This window comes from Rhinolophus sinicus, chromosome 16 (assembly GCF_057876585.1).
Source record: "Rhinolophus sinicus isolate RSI-liver-muscle chromosome 16, RSI-T2T, whole genome shotgun sequence".
In the NCBI taxonomy this organism is placed as follows: Eukaryota; Metazoa; Chordata; class Mammalia; order Chiroptera; family Rhinolophidae; genus Rhinolophus; species Rhinolophus sinicus.
This window is the reverse complement of record NC_142516.1, coordinates 29,142,681-29,155,163: the sequence shown is the minus strand read 5'-3', so window position 1 is coordinate 29,155,163 and position 12,483 is coordinate 29,142,681. Positions and strand designations below refer to the sequence as shown.

At 52.0% G+C, this 12,483-nt stretch overlaps 1 protein-coding gene across 1 annotated transcript in view; it reads right to left on the bottom strand.

The window, feature by feature from the left end:
• Positions 1 to 12,483, bottom strand: part of GABBR2 (gamma-aminobutyric acid type B receptor subunit 2) — a 337,234-nt gene that overhangs the window by 59,061 nt on the left and 265,690 nt on the right. Inside the window, exon 12 of the mRNA XM_088793317.1 lies at positions 1,540 to 1,647. Within this exon, the coding sequence (XP_088649443.1) occupies positions 1,540 to 1,647 (108 nt within the window). The remainder of the gene's footprint in view (positions 1 to 1,539; positions 1,648 to 12,483) is intronic.

Genomic DNA, 12,483 nt, shown 5'->3' with positions numbered 1-12,483 from the left:
GAGAGGCTTTAAGGAGAGAACTCAGGTGGCTTGATTGACAGGGGTCCCTGTAGCCTGGGGGACCCAATGAACTGGTGCCTGACTCCTGCCTGAGAAGCTTACAAGGGGATGACAGGCTGGCCAGCTGCTCTGGGGGCAGGGGACAAAGAGGGGTGGCTGCTACTGTGGGATCAACCTGCAACCCCTGAGTAGGAGTGGAGACTGCATGAGTGCTTCCTGCACAACAGATGTGGCCCACGGGGCAAGGCAAGGGGAGGGCTGTGTGGTCCTGTGGAGGAAAAGCTGGAGGGGCGAGTGAGCCCAGGAGTGGGGGAACCGCCAGATGCCCAGGGGCAGAGGAAAACACCACAAATGGCCAACACGGGGAATATTTCACCCATGTCAAGGGCCCTGCTGGAGAGAAAGTCCCAGTAACAGGGGTGGGGGCCGGGGGCCGGAGGGGGGGCTCTGAAAAACCCACAAAAACACCCAGGAGCATGTAAAGGGCCTGCATAATCTCTGCCAGGCCCAGCAAGCCCAATGCCAGCTGCTGGCAAGTAAGGTCATTCCTGGCCCTTCCACCACTCTAAGCTCCAACTTTGGAGGGTTTGGAAACCTTGGGATGATGGGAAAAAAACTCAGGCTGGTAAAGGAGAGAAGCAGGCCACCTGCACCCTCTCTCTCAGGGCAGGTGGCAAGCCTGAGCAGGGCGAGGGAGAAGCTGTGCCTCTGAATGCAGTTTGAAGTTTAGGATATTATGATGGATTCCACATACTAGTTGCTGACCAAAGGACTTTCAAAGGTTTGAGACTTGCCTGAAATTTTATTAAGGGGCAGGGGAAGAACAGCACCTCTGGAAGAGTTAAAGAGGACAGCAGTGGAGAAAGTTTCTTTCTGATGTATCCTGAGTCAAGCTTAGTCAATATTCTGGTTCCACCCAACCATGCAGGTGGCAAATGCTTTCCAGCTACATGAAGGCAGAACGCCTGTCCTCTAAAGGCCTCTTTGAAAATGAAATCATTAAACCCTTCTTTCAAAGGCTCCCGTTGCCCAAAAGTGCAAGTTCAGATTCCTCACCTTGGCCCCTGCTTTCTCCTGCAGCCTCCTCTTGTACCCCATCCCAACGAACCCCATGCCCCAGCCGTAATGAGCCTCTTTCAGCAACACGGATACACCCCTCCCCTCTCCAGGCCTCTGTGCATGAGGCTCCCTCTACAGGGCTCGAAAACTCCCCAGCCTCTGCCTGGCTGACCCCTGCTCACCCTCCAGGTCTCAACAGGTGACACTGTTTATATGAAGCCTCCCCTGGGTGCTTGTACCCTAGGACCCATGTCCCCGACAAGCCCTGATCACTGTGCGTTGGAAACGCTGTGTTAACTCTGGTTTCCCCAGGTGACTGAAGGTGTAGAGGGGGTGGAGGTGGGTAGGGCAGGGACTGTGTTTATTCTGAATCCCCAGCAAATAGCCCAGTGCCTGGTACATAGTAGGTGCCTAAAAAGTATTTGCTAAATAAATGATAAGCGAACACCGCAGACACCCTCAAACAGAAGGAGTGATTACCTTCTTCTTCATTTTCACATTTTTGAAGATGGCGTGGACCCTCCATGTCTTTGCAAACATTGCCCCAAAGGCAGTGGTGTAGCCCACGGTGAGAATCCAGGTCCTGACCTACAGGCCATGAGAAAACAGAGGCATTAACATCCCTTAGGTGGACCAACAATGTTCCAACAGGGGAACGCTAGGTAATAGGGCCAGAGGCTCTACATATCAGAGTTTTACTGGCAGCAATAGTTCAATCACATTTCAATTTGATAGACATTTAGTTCCGTCCGCCACTTGCCAGACCCAGGGCCCAGGGCACAGGATGTCTGAAATTCAAACCCTGTCTTCAATGGGACCACAGCCCCAAGAGAAGCAGTCATAGTGTGAGGCACAAAGCCCTAGGACCATGGAAAGGTCAGTAATGGACGACAGAATAGCCCACTGGTGTTCCCTCTGCCACGCCTTCCCGGAGTGCCTTCCATGTGGGAGACACACCTGCAGAGGTGAACATAATCGCTGACTTCTCTGTCTCCTCACCCGAGTCTACAGGAGACCAGGTGGCCCTGGGAACCTCTTCTATGACAATCCTGAGTCCCAGGTTGTGGGCAGGGGCTGGAGGAAGGCGCTGAGCTGCAGGGTGAGAGTGGGCAGATGCATGAGCCTGTGAGGGCCTTCTCCAGGGCTCAGCAAACTCGTCACTGGCAGAGCAGGGCAGGACTCAGCCAGAGCTGGCCTTGGGGGACACCCGATGGCAGCTGCACCCAGGCCAGCTCCATACCCTCATGAGGGGCTGCTCATTTAGGGAGGAAGACTAGAGAAAAAGGGCTCTGACCTTCCTCCTCCCCCAGGAGCCTGTCTCCCCAGGAGGGAGGAGCGAAGCTGCCTGGGTCCTGCTGCTCGGTGCCTCCACCGTGGTCAGGCTATGTGGCTCCTACTGCACGCTGTGACCTCAGGCGTCTGCTTACTCAGTGCCAAGCCAGACTGCACACTGAGCCCACATTGGACCACGAGTCCCTGCTTAGGACTAAGGCTCTGTCTGGCTCTCGCCTCTTCCCCAGGACAAAGATGCCCCCCGATCCCCAGCCCTGGGCTGGTGCCTGATGGGAAGTGCCAGCCCTGATCGGATCCAACAGCCTGGATCCCTGGAGGCTGGGAAGGGCCGGTTACCATCTGTTAAGACTCAGGAGCCTCCTGGATGCCCACCCCCTTCCTGCACTGCTATCATGGCCAGACCCCAGCTTCCCCAGATTCACCCTTACCAGCTGGACTAGACACCCTCCAACACCCAGGAGACTCGCCTACTCCAAGCTGGGCCCCACATCATGGCCCAGCCCTGGGCTGTGTGCCATCAAGTTCTGGGGCCTCCTGCTCATGGGGACAAAAGAGCCGCGTGCTCTATAGCTCTAGTTCTAGGCTTTGGCTTTCCCCCTGCTCTCGCTCAGCTATGTTTAGCTAAGTTCCCGATGAGAAGTGCAGACCTGCCTCAGGTGAACACAGCAGGAAGGTCGATGTGCTAGGAGTGAGAGACAGCCAGGCTGGAGCAGACAGGTCAGGCCCTCAGTGTCCAGAGGAGTTGGACACAGCAGGTTTGCCCAGGCTGGGGTTGCCGTCAGCCCATGCAGGAAGTCCCCAAAAGTGCTCCAGCCAAGTGTCTTTGCGGAGTCCCTTCACTCTGCCTGTCTAGCGACTTGGGACTCCACCATTTTCCAAGCGATAACAGGGCCGCTGTGCCCAAACTGTCTGCGTCAACAACGTGGTTTTTATGCTGCACACCTGCTTTCCTTCTGAGGGTCGGGGATTTGGGTATGTAGTAGGCAGAGGGTGCCTAGGTGACCGGCCCCCAATAAAAACTCTGGGCACTGAGGGTACAGTGAGCTTCCCTGGTAGACAACATATTGCACGTGTCGTCACAATTCATTGCTGGGAAATTAAGCGAGTCTGTGTGGCTCCGCGGGGAGAGGCTCTTGGAAGCGTGCACCTGGTTTCCCCGGTCTTTGCCCCCTGAGCCTGTTCCCTTTGCTGATTTTGCTTTTTCATGTCATAAATCATTGCTGTGAGTACAACTACATGCTGAGTCCTCCTAGTGAATTCCTCAACTGGGGGCTGTGTTGGGGACCCTCGACACAATGCCCCATCACTCTGGTGTAAAGGATTGACCAACCACTCTGTTCTTGGGAGAGTTCCTGTATAAGGACCACCAGTCACACCCAGTGAGCCAGGGCCCTGGGGTCCACCCAAGTATTAAATGTTAGTAAAGCTTAATTTCTTCCATTATTTTCCTCCATAAAAAAATAAAAGTAAATAAAAGCTGTAATATATTCTTCTGCAAGATGATCCCAGTGGGTTCACACCCATTTGGAGATTGCTCTCTTCAGACAAGGATGAAACAACACTAGAGGAAAGACTCTGAAAGCAGGCCAGGGGGACCCCGTACCCCAGAGCAGCCCAGAATGGCTCTGTTCAGGGTCAGCCCCGGGCGTGGCCTTTGCAAAAGGGATGTGGTATTTTTCTCTCCACTCCTCCACCATCTCTTTAAGATGGAAATGGCCCCTAGGGTTCAGTGCTGCCAATTTAAGGGCTCTCCCTGGGTTATTCCCCCACGTTCAGGCTTCAACTACTTTTTGTGTCCTGACAATTCCCTTATCTCTTTCCCTGTTCCTAGCTCTCTCCTGAGCTCCAGACCTGCACATACCACCGTCACTGGAGACTTAGGTGACACTTAGGTGTCCCATAAAACTTTCACACTCCACAGCCAAAGCTGAGCCCAGCAGCTCTTCCCGTGAGCAACAAGATTTCCTCCTGATTCATGGATGGGTGCCGTGATCCACCTGTCACCCAAGTTAGGGACCTGGAAGTTCCCCAGGAGTCCTACCCCACTCTCACTCTTCCCTTCAAGCCCATCTCCTTCTGCCTCACCACTCCTCTCCCGCCCTTCCCTGTGCCCTGAGTGGCGGGGCCCATGTCAGCACCGCCTGGGCTCCCTTGCCCTCTGGCTGGATCTGGAAGGTCTCATCAGGAAGCCGAAGGGTGCCAGCAGAGAGAAGATGGGGCAGGTACTCCCTGCTGCCTCTGCTGTTGTGCTGTTTCTCTGGCTGAGCTGGCTCCTCATGTGGCTTCAGCCCTGTCTGGAATCAGAAAGACATGCCTCTCTTTACCCCTAAGGCCGAGGACGCTGGTCTTCCTGTGGTCGCTGGTCTCCGGGGGCCTCCGCACTCGTGTTTGCTTCCTTACGGCCGCTCCCCCACCTCTGTATGTACTCCCTTCACTAGAGTCTCTTCATGCAACCACCAGGTGGGCTCTGTCCTCTGCTGGGGCTATGCCTGATGGCCATCTGACTCCCACACCTCTTGTTAGTACCCCTCTTCTCCGTTCCCATGGCACCCTCCACATTAGTCATTAAGAGCAGGGCTCTGGAGTCTGACTGACATGGGTTCAAGTCCTGGCTTTGTCACTTACTATCTATGTGAACCTGGGCAGGTCCAGGAACCTCTTTGAGCCTCGATTTTCTCATCTGTGAAGTGGGGAAAACAATAATGTCTCTGACTTCACTGCGTGGTTGAGAGGATTAGAAGAAAGAAAGCGTGTAAAGCGCTGAGGTTTTTAATCAATGTCTGGTATTTGTCATGTGTTCCTTATCGCCACTCACTGGGCCACTGCAGGGGCCTCCAGCCAGCTGGTCTCCCTGTCTCTGCCCTCACCTCCGGCTCATTCGTTCAACACCGCCAAGAGACTATTCTCCAATGCAAATCTAAGCAAGTTTCCCCAGGTTTAAACCCTTTACTGCCTCACCAAGCCCTCAGGTTAAACTCCATATTCTTAGCAGGGTGCGACCTCCAATCCACACCTCTCCTGTCACTCCCACATGGCACTTCACATCCAAGCAATCCCACCCTGCTTAAACGTTCCCCACACCCCACATCGGCTCATGCTGCTGGGTCTGGCACCAGCTATTTTCTCCACCTAGAATGCCATTCTTTTTTTGGCTCCTTCACAAATTCTCATTTGTCCTCCAAAATCCAAACTCATGGGCACCTCCTCTGAGAAGTCCTCCCAGACCTTGTAGGGAGGTTATGGCTGCATCCTTCTTACAACTTCTGCGCTCACACACATTTCTGCTGTGCTGGTCATGCTGAGATAACGTGTACCTGATCACCTGTCTGCCTTTCCCACGAGATGGTGCTACTGGGAGGCAGGGCCTGCTTTGCCCACCTTTAAATCTCGAAAGCCAGCACTGAGGGATGATCAAGCTGGGTGGCCCAGCTAAAGAGGTAACGAGCTCTTTGTCACCAGAAATGTGCAAGTCGAGGTGAGCAAGCACATGGCAGGAAGACCTCAGAGGGAACTGGAGCATCCATTTGCAAAAGAGGCTGATGTTCATGGCCTCGGCGGTGCCTTCCACCCAAATGAAATATGCTGTCTATGAGGTAGTGAGCTCCCTGTCACTCCACATATTCAAACAGAGCACGGAGGACTCCCTATCAGGGTGCTGTAGGGGCATTTCCTGCACCGAGGGAGGTTTTATTTGATGATGTCCCAGGTGTCTTCCTTCTGTGTGGCTCTATGATGCCAAATAAACTAGAAGGTTCTAAGGTGCTCTAATGATTCCATTTCTAATATGTCACCTCTAATACAAGTCTCTCCTGATTCATCAACACAAGACAAATAGCTACTTCACTTTTTTCTCCCAAAGTCTTAAACATGTTTACTCTTCTGATGTTAATGTCTTTCTCTTTCTCTCCTCAGCCATAAAGTACGTGGCCCCCTTTGCACACTGCCTTGAAAACATACATCCACGGGAGGGAGAAGAACTTGAGGCAGGCTTTGCCCATCCTAGTCTCAACTACGAAAAAGGAAAAAAGAAACCAATTAGAGCAAATCTCCAAATGGAAAGAAAAATCTATGCCCAGAACAATTCTGCTCAGCTGCTTGTTCAATTGATTTTGCGAAGGGCTGCCTGGCAGCGAGAAGGGCTTTCATTGTTCTTTTGGGAATCAGCAGGAAAATGGACACACAGCCTCTCTGGTAGGTCTGTTCTAACAGATGACTGGGGCTGCCATTCTCGGCCTGCTGTCACTACAGAGGCAGGGAAGTCAGACAGCAGAGGATGACACCCTGGGAGCTGGCTGGGTGCTGGGGTAAGCTGTTTTCTCGCTGTCCAAGGTTCTGAAAAGGGCCTTCTGTTTAATTCTGACCATTCACTCAAGGCTATCAATAGTGAGAGGGCAGAGAAGGAAGACTCAGATGGTCCAAAAGCAAGCCCCAGACCTCCATTATGTATGAGGTTGGGGGAAAGGCACGTACCATGGAGCTGAAAGACCTGATTTCAGCCTGGGGTCTCCAGGGCCTGCCTTGTCTTACTCGGACAAAGGGTGGTGGATAGATTTGGTGTGTGCCCCAAGGCAATAAACCCCTGAAGAGCACAGTCTATAAATAGCTGTAGAGATCCTGTCTTGTCCAGGGTCCTTTAAGTAAGAACTGCACAGAAAATGGTTTAGAGTACAGCAAAGCCTTTCTGGGGGAACAACTCGGGGTGGGGGTGGCATTGGGAGATTCCAGGCACAAACAAGGGTACTCTGGGATCCTATTCAGGGCCAATGGGGCATCTTAGGATCCTTGGGGCTACTGAGAGAAAGGCCTCCCTTTTGGGAGGAGGAATTTCAAGAGGCGCTCCCTTGGGACCCTTTTTGAAAGAACACCCTCCCTAAAGCCCTCCCAGCCTCATCAGATCACAGGCTGAAATTCAGCTCCCACCACCCCTGGTGCCAACACCCTTGTGCAGTGCACAAAATGCACAACTGCACTCAGTGGTCTTGGCTCAGGCAACAGAATAATGCAGAGTGAGGGTAAAAGGCCTTTCTTCCCCTTCCGGTGATGACCCCAGAGGTGCCAAAGCCACCAGAGGCTGGGAGTTTTCTGGCAGTGTGAGATTCTCAACATGGGCAGTGGCAACCGGGGCTGTGGGGGTGTGCTGGGAGGGGGCTGATGTGTGCCTCCAGGTAGCTCTGTGGACTGAAGAGGTGGACGTATGGGTGCTGGGGCAAGGGAGGAAGGAGAGGGTAGGTGCATCATAGCGACTGTAGCTGCTGTGTAATTTTTGGGCAAGTGAGAGGCATCTTTTAGGATTTCCCGCAAGAAATGCAGCTCATTCTGAGGGGTCCCCTATTGTAAGTCTTCCCTGATTTGCCCCTTCGCCTTTGCCTCACTCACTCCCCTAAGCCTGTCTACATCAGGGCATACAACATGCTGAATGAGAGTTATTTGATTACCTACATCTTCCCATCTAGACAGCTCCCTGAGGGTAGCTATCTCTGAGGTCCAGCTCTGTGCCCGCAGGCTCCGGCACAAAGGAGGTGCCTGGGAAATGTTATCATAGAAGTTGATGAATTATAAGACTAAGTCTAAGGCTTGGAGAGGCCACCTGAAGGTGTGTGGGGTGGGAGGATATCAACTACCCTTTGGCTGGAGAGTCTGGAGGGCCCCTGGTACCCTTCTCAGCCCCTTCCTGTGGGAGCCAGAGGGCCCAGGAAGCCCTGTACAACTGAAGACCCTCGATGGCCAGGGAGATGGGGGTGGGGAGGCCACTGCTATCAAGAGGGGAGCTGCAGGCTGTCTAGGACCCCAGTTGGCCCAAACAGGCCCTGACAGCACTAGGTCCTGTGGCTACCTCCCTTAGTTGGTCTGAACCCACCAGCCACCATCAAACCATGTGGGTGTCCCCTGTCATAGCCTTCTGGCCACCTTCTGAAATCACAAAGCATTTTCCCAGGGCAAGCCATAAAAGCATGGGGTTACATGCTGAAATAGCCCCTAAACCCCATGATTACATCACATTATCTCTCAACTGCCTCAAAAAGAAATCCCAACTTAAACAAACAAACACCCCCCCCCCCCCCAGATATTTATGGCCTTTTAACTGAAAACATCACTCATCACTGATTCCTATAGACTTGTGTTTACTGGGAAGCCAGTTGGGTGTTCGTAGGGAGCGTTTACCTTTTGAGTTAGAAAATCCTAGCATCTCTGGGAAGGCTGGAAGGGGGTATCATGCTCCCCAGTCCAAAGCCTGGGCCCTCGCCGCCCCCTCCCTTCCCAGCAGCTGCCCACCCTGAGCCCATTCATGCACTTCTTGTGAGCAGGGTGGAGGGCTGAGAGCATGCTTCAGGACCCAGAATCCAACCCCAGCTCCTGAGAAGGGACTGCCCTGCTGGCTGAGGTTCCAGGGTGGAGATCCCAGCCCTTTCCTTCCCCAGATGATCCTCATGGAACAAGGTTTTGGTGCTTCCATTTCTCTTACATGATCAGCCTCCAAGAGACAAACAAGAATAAAAGCATGGGTTCTAATCTAGACCTTGCTACTGCTGGTCTGTGGCTGCAGCCTCAGCATCATCTGGGAGCTTGTCAGAGATGCGGCATCTCAGGCCCAACCCCAGAGAGACTGAGCCAGAATCTGTCCTCACTAAGATCCCCAGGTGACCCATGTGCACACTGAGGGGGGTGTGGACAGTCACTGGAAGGGGTGGGAAAGATTTCTGGGATACTGGGAATCGTTGGTTACTTTATCTGGATGCTGGGTTCACAACTGAGTTCAGTTTGTGAAAATTCATAGAACTATACACTTATGATATTTGTACATAATACACATTACTTTTAATAACAAGTAATAAATAAGGGAGTCAGGATTGTCAGCCAGCAGAGGCAGCTGAGAGATCGAAAGCTGAGCCATGCTCAGCTGTCATCAGAGCAGCCCTGGCTGAACTGACTTCTCCTAATTCTTATGTCAGATTCCAATGACTGGGGACTCATGGCTGAGCAAGCAACCTCAGAGGTCCTCCTTTGGTCATTCTGACCTCCTTTGCAGCCTGTCCTGAGGCCTTGTTTAGCACTCAAGGCAGCAGAAGCACAGCAGATTGGCTGTGACTTAGGCAGGCCCGAGTCTGTCTCTCACTGGTTCTGGCAGAGGAAGGCCACGTTAAGGCCAGAAGTCGTCACGGGTAAAGCTATACCCAGGCCACCAGCACCAAATCCAGTTGTCCTCTTCTCCATCCCAAGTTTACTCTTGCTTTATCAGCGTCTCTCTTAGCAGTGTCCAGAGGTGAACACAATTATGCAGACATAGTTCCATCATTCATTCATTCATTCATTCATTCATTCATTCATTCATAGTGATAATGGCTAATCTTTATTGAATCTTACTATGCAGCAGACACTAAGTGTGTTACATACACTATCTCATTTAATCTTCACAACCCTATAATTCTTCCTGGAACTTAAAGTCACACAGCTGGGAAGTAGTACAGTTGGGATTTGCATACAAGCAGTCTGACTACCACTGTCTTATGTACGAGGCACTCTGATATACTTTGGGCATACATCAAACATGAATCAATAAATATACTAAAAACCCCTGAATTGTATCCCTTAAAAGAATGAATTTTGTGATATGAATTATACCTCAATTAAAAAAATGTGAATAAAAATATTGGTTGGGATATATGTTGACCACATCCCTAAGAATTTAGGTGATCTCTTTCTCCTGGTATAAACCATCTATATAAAAAAAATCAAGTATTTCTTTAAAAAAAAAAAGAATGAAACGTCTCAGACATCCTTGTAGTCCCACAGAACTAGTTCCAAACTTCAGTCCTGCCAGCTGGCCATGGACGATAAAGTTCCGGTTTTCCCTACGATAAAGTGGGGACATTGAACCTGGCCTTGTCAGGCGGTTGTGGGGATTTGAAGGACAGGCTGCACTTGGCAGCAAGCTGGCCTTGGTAAACCAGAGTGTTGAGTACTGAATTTCATGAGGGTGCAGGCTCGGGGCGTTAACATGGCACTGCTGCCAGGATGCTCTGAGAGCCCCCAAAGCTGTTGAGATCAGCCCTCACCTGGACCCAAGGCCCACCTGGGCCTTCTTTCTCCCTGCAGAATCCCTCCTTACCCCTCCATGCACATGCTGGGCTTTCTGCCTACGATTCCGCAAGGAAGATGGGTGCTTTCCTTTTTCCCACACACCTTGTTCCCTCTCTGGCTTGCCAGGGGCTGGCATTCCTGAGCCAGGTCAGTGTGTAAGCTGCGAGCGGGCACTCCCAACCTGCTGGCACGGGGGCTCTGGCCCACACCCAGCACTGTCTTCATCAGCAGCTCTGTGCCCACGGGGGCCAAGTTGCTATGGTGATTCTACTACCCACACAGTGTCCAGGGAGACTGCATGGTGTAGCTGGAGCTATTTGCAAGACTTGCTGCAACCAGGCTGGGAAGATTCTGGACAGGGTCAGAAGGAACCTGGATGGGAACTAAGTGTAACTGCTTCCCCAACTGTGTGTGTGTGTGTGTGTGTGTGTGTGTATGTGTGTGCGTGTGTGTGCTCACACATCACCCGCCCCCTGTACAAGTTATAATAGTCCCCAGAGAGGCATCAACTCATGATTGTCATAGATTACTTTCTGAGGTGATATTCATGGTCTGTCTTTGTGCTTAGTTTCTATACTGAAACTTAAAAAAGAAAAAAAGTGGCATTCATATGGCAGCAGAACAGACTGAATTGAATTGCGATTTATATTGCTCCACATCTGTAGCTGGCTGCATGCTCTGCCTTGTCCGTTACCCTATAAGAGTTCCTACAGAACAGAGAGGGTCCCCAGGAAATTACACTGTGACGGGGAGAAAGATGACAAACTGGGATGCCTCCCCCTCCCCTGCCGCTCCCATACTCTCCTTATGTTCTAGGCAGCTTGTCTGAATCATCACGTTTAACCCACACCTCAATCCTGCATTCATTATGCTCATTTTTACGAGGCTCAGAGAGGTTAAGTCCCTTGCCACCGTCAGGAGCCAGTATGTGTAGGAGGTGGGAGTGAAACGCAGGCTGTGGTTTGAGTGAGACCTGTGCTCACTGCCCCGGAGGACCCTGCTTCTGCCTCCTCTCCCCCTTGGTGAGAGTTTACTGGGCGCAGCCTTCTGGGCCCTGAGGACAGAGTCTATGGCACCAAGTGAAATAAAGGAGCTGACCCGCTGGAACAGCAGGTGGAGCACAACCCAAATTGCACCCATTGGGGACGAAACTCAAGAGCTTTCAGTTCCCCGTCCTGGGCGATCCTGGGAATTATTAGGAAATGACCCATACACAATTTGTGCTGACCCAATTCAATCCAGAGTCGTTAATCGGAATCTTTTCCTCACAGTCATGAATGTGGGCTCCCCTGTGCAGAGCCTCTGAAACAGCCCTGACTGCAAATAAATGAATCCTCAGGGGTGGTGAGAACCAGGCCCTAACATCTTCGGAGAGCCCTCGTGTGTGCAGCTAATGCTGATTTGTAAAGCACTTTATGATTTATTCATGCCGCCTTGCCAGGCTTCCCAGGACAACCTTCCCCTGGCACAAATGAGCACGAATCCCAGAATAGAATGTCAGGCTTCATTAAAAGAAAAAACCCGGCTGTGGGGGATGTCCCTTTTTTGCTCCCTAGCCTGCGTCACCCAGCATTTGTGGATTCAGGTCAAATCCCGGAAAGCACCTGTGCTTTAACCGACATTGGCTTGTGAGTAAGGCGGGGTGTCAGGAGCTTCCTTTCGGCAGGGAGAGACTCTCCAAGGGTTGGGCCTCGAGTCTCTCTGCACCCAACACTCCAACTGGGGCCAATAGATATGTTCCCAGGTGGCGGGCAGCGAGTGACGAGGAGCTGGGCACAGGGCTCCCCAGGAGGGACAAGGTAAAGCTCTGTTCCCTCGCCTCTTGGCTGGGAGGCCGAGGTGGGCTCCTCAGCTCTCAGGGGTGCATAGAGGGATCTGAGCATTGTGGGAATTAGAAGTCGCCAAACAAGCTGCTGGTGGCATTTGCTGCTGGTTCTGGTCTCCTCAAACTGTACTCTACCCAAGCACACAGGGAAGAGGAGAGTTGTTGCTCTCCTTAATGAGCATCTTCAGGTGCCTCAGGAACACTTGCCCAGCCCTCACCAGTGCCCG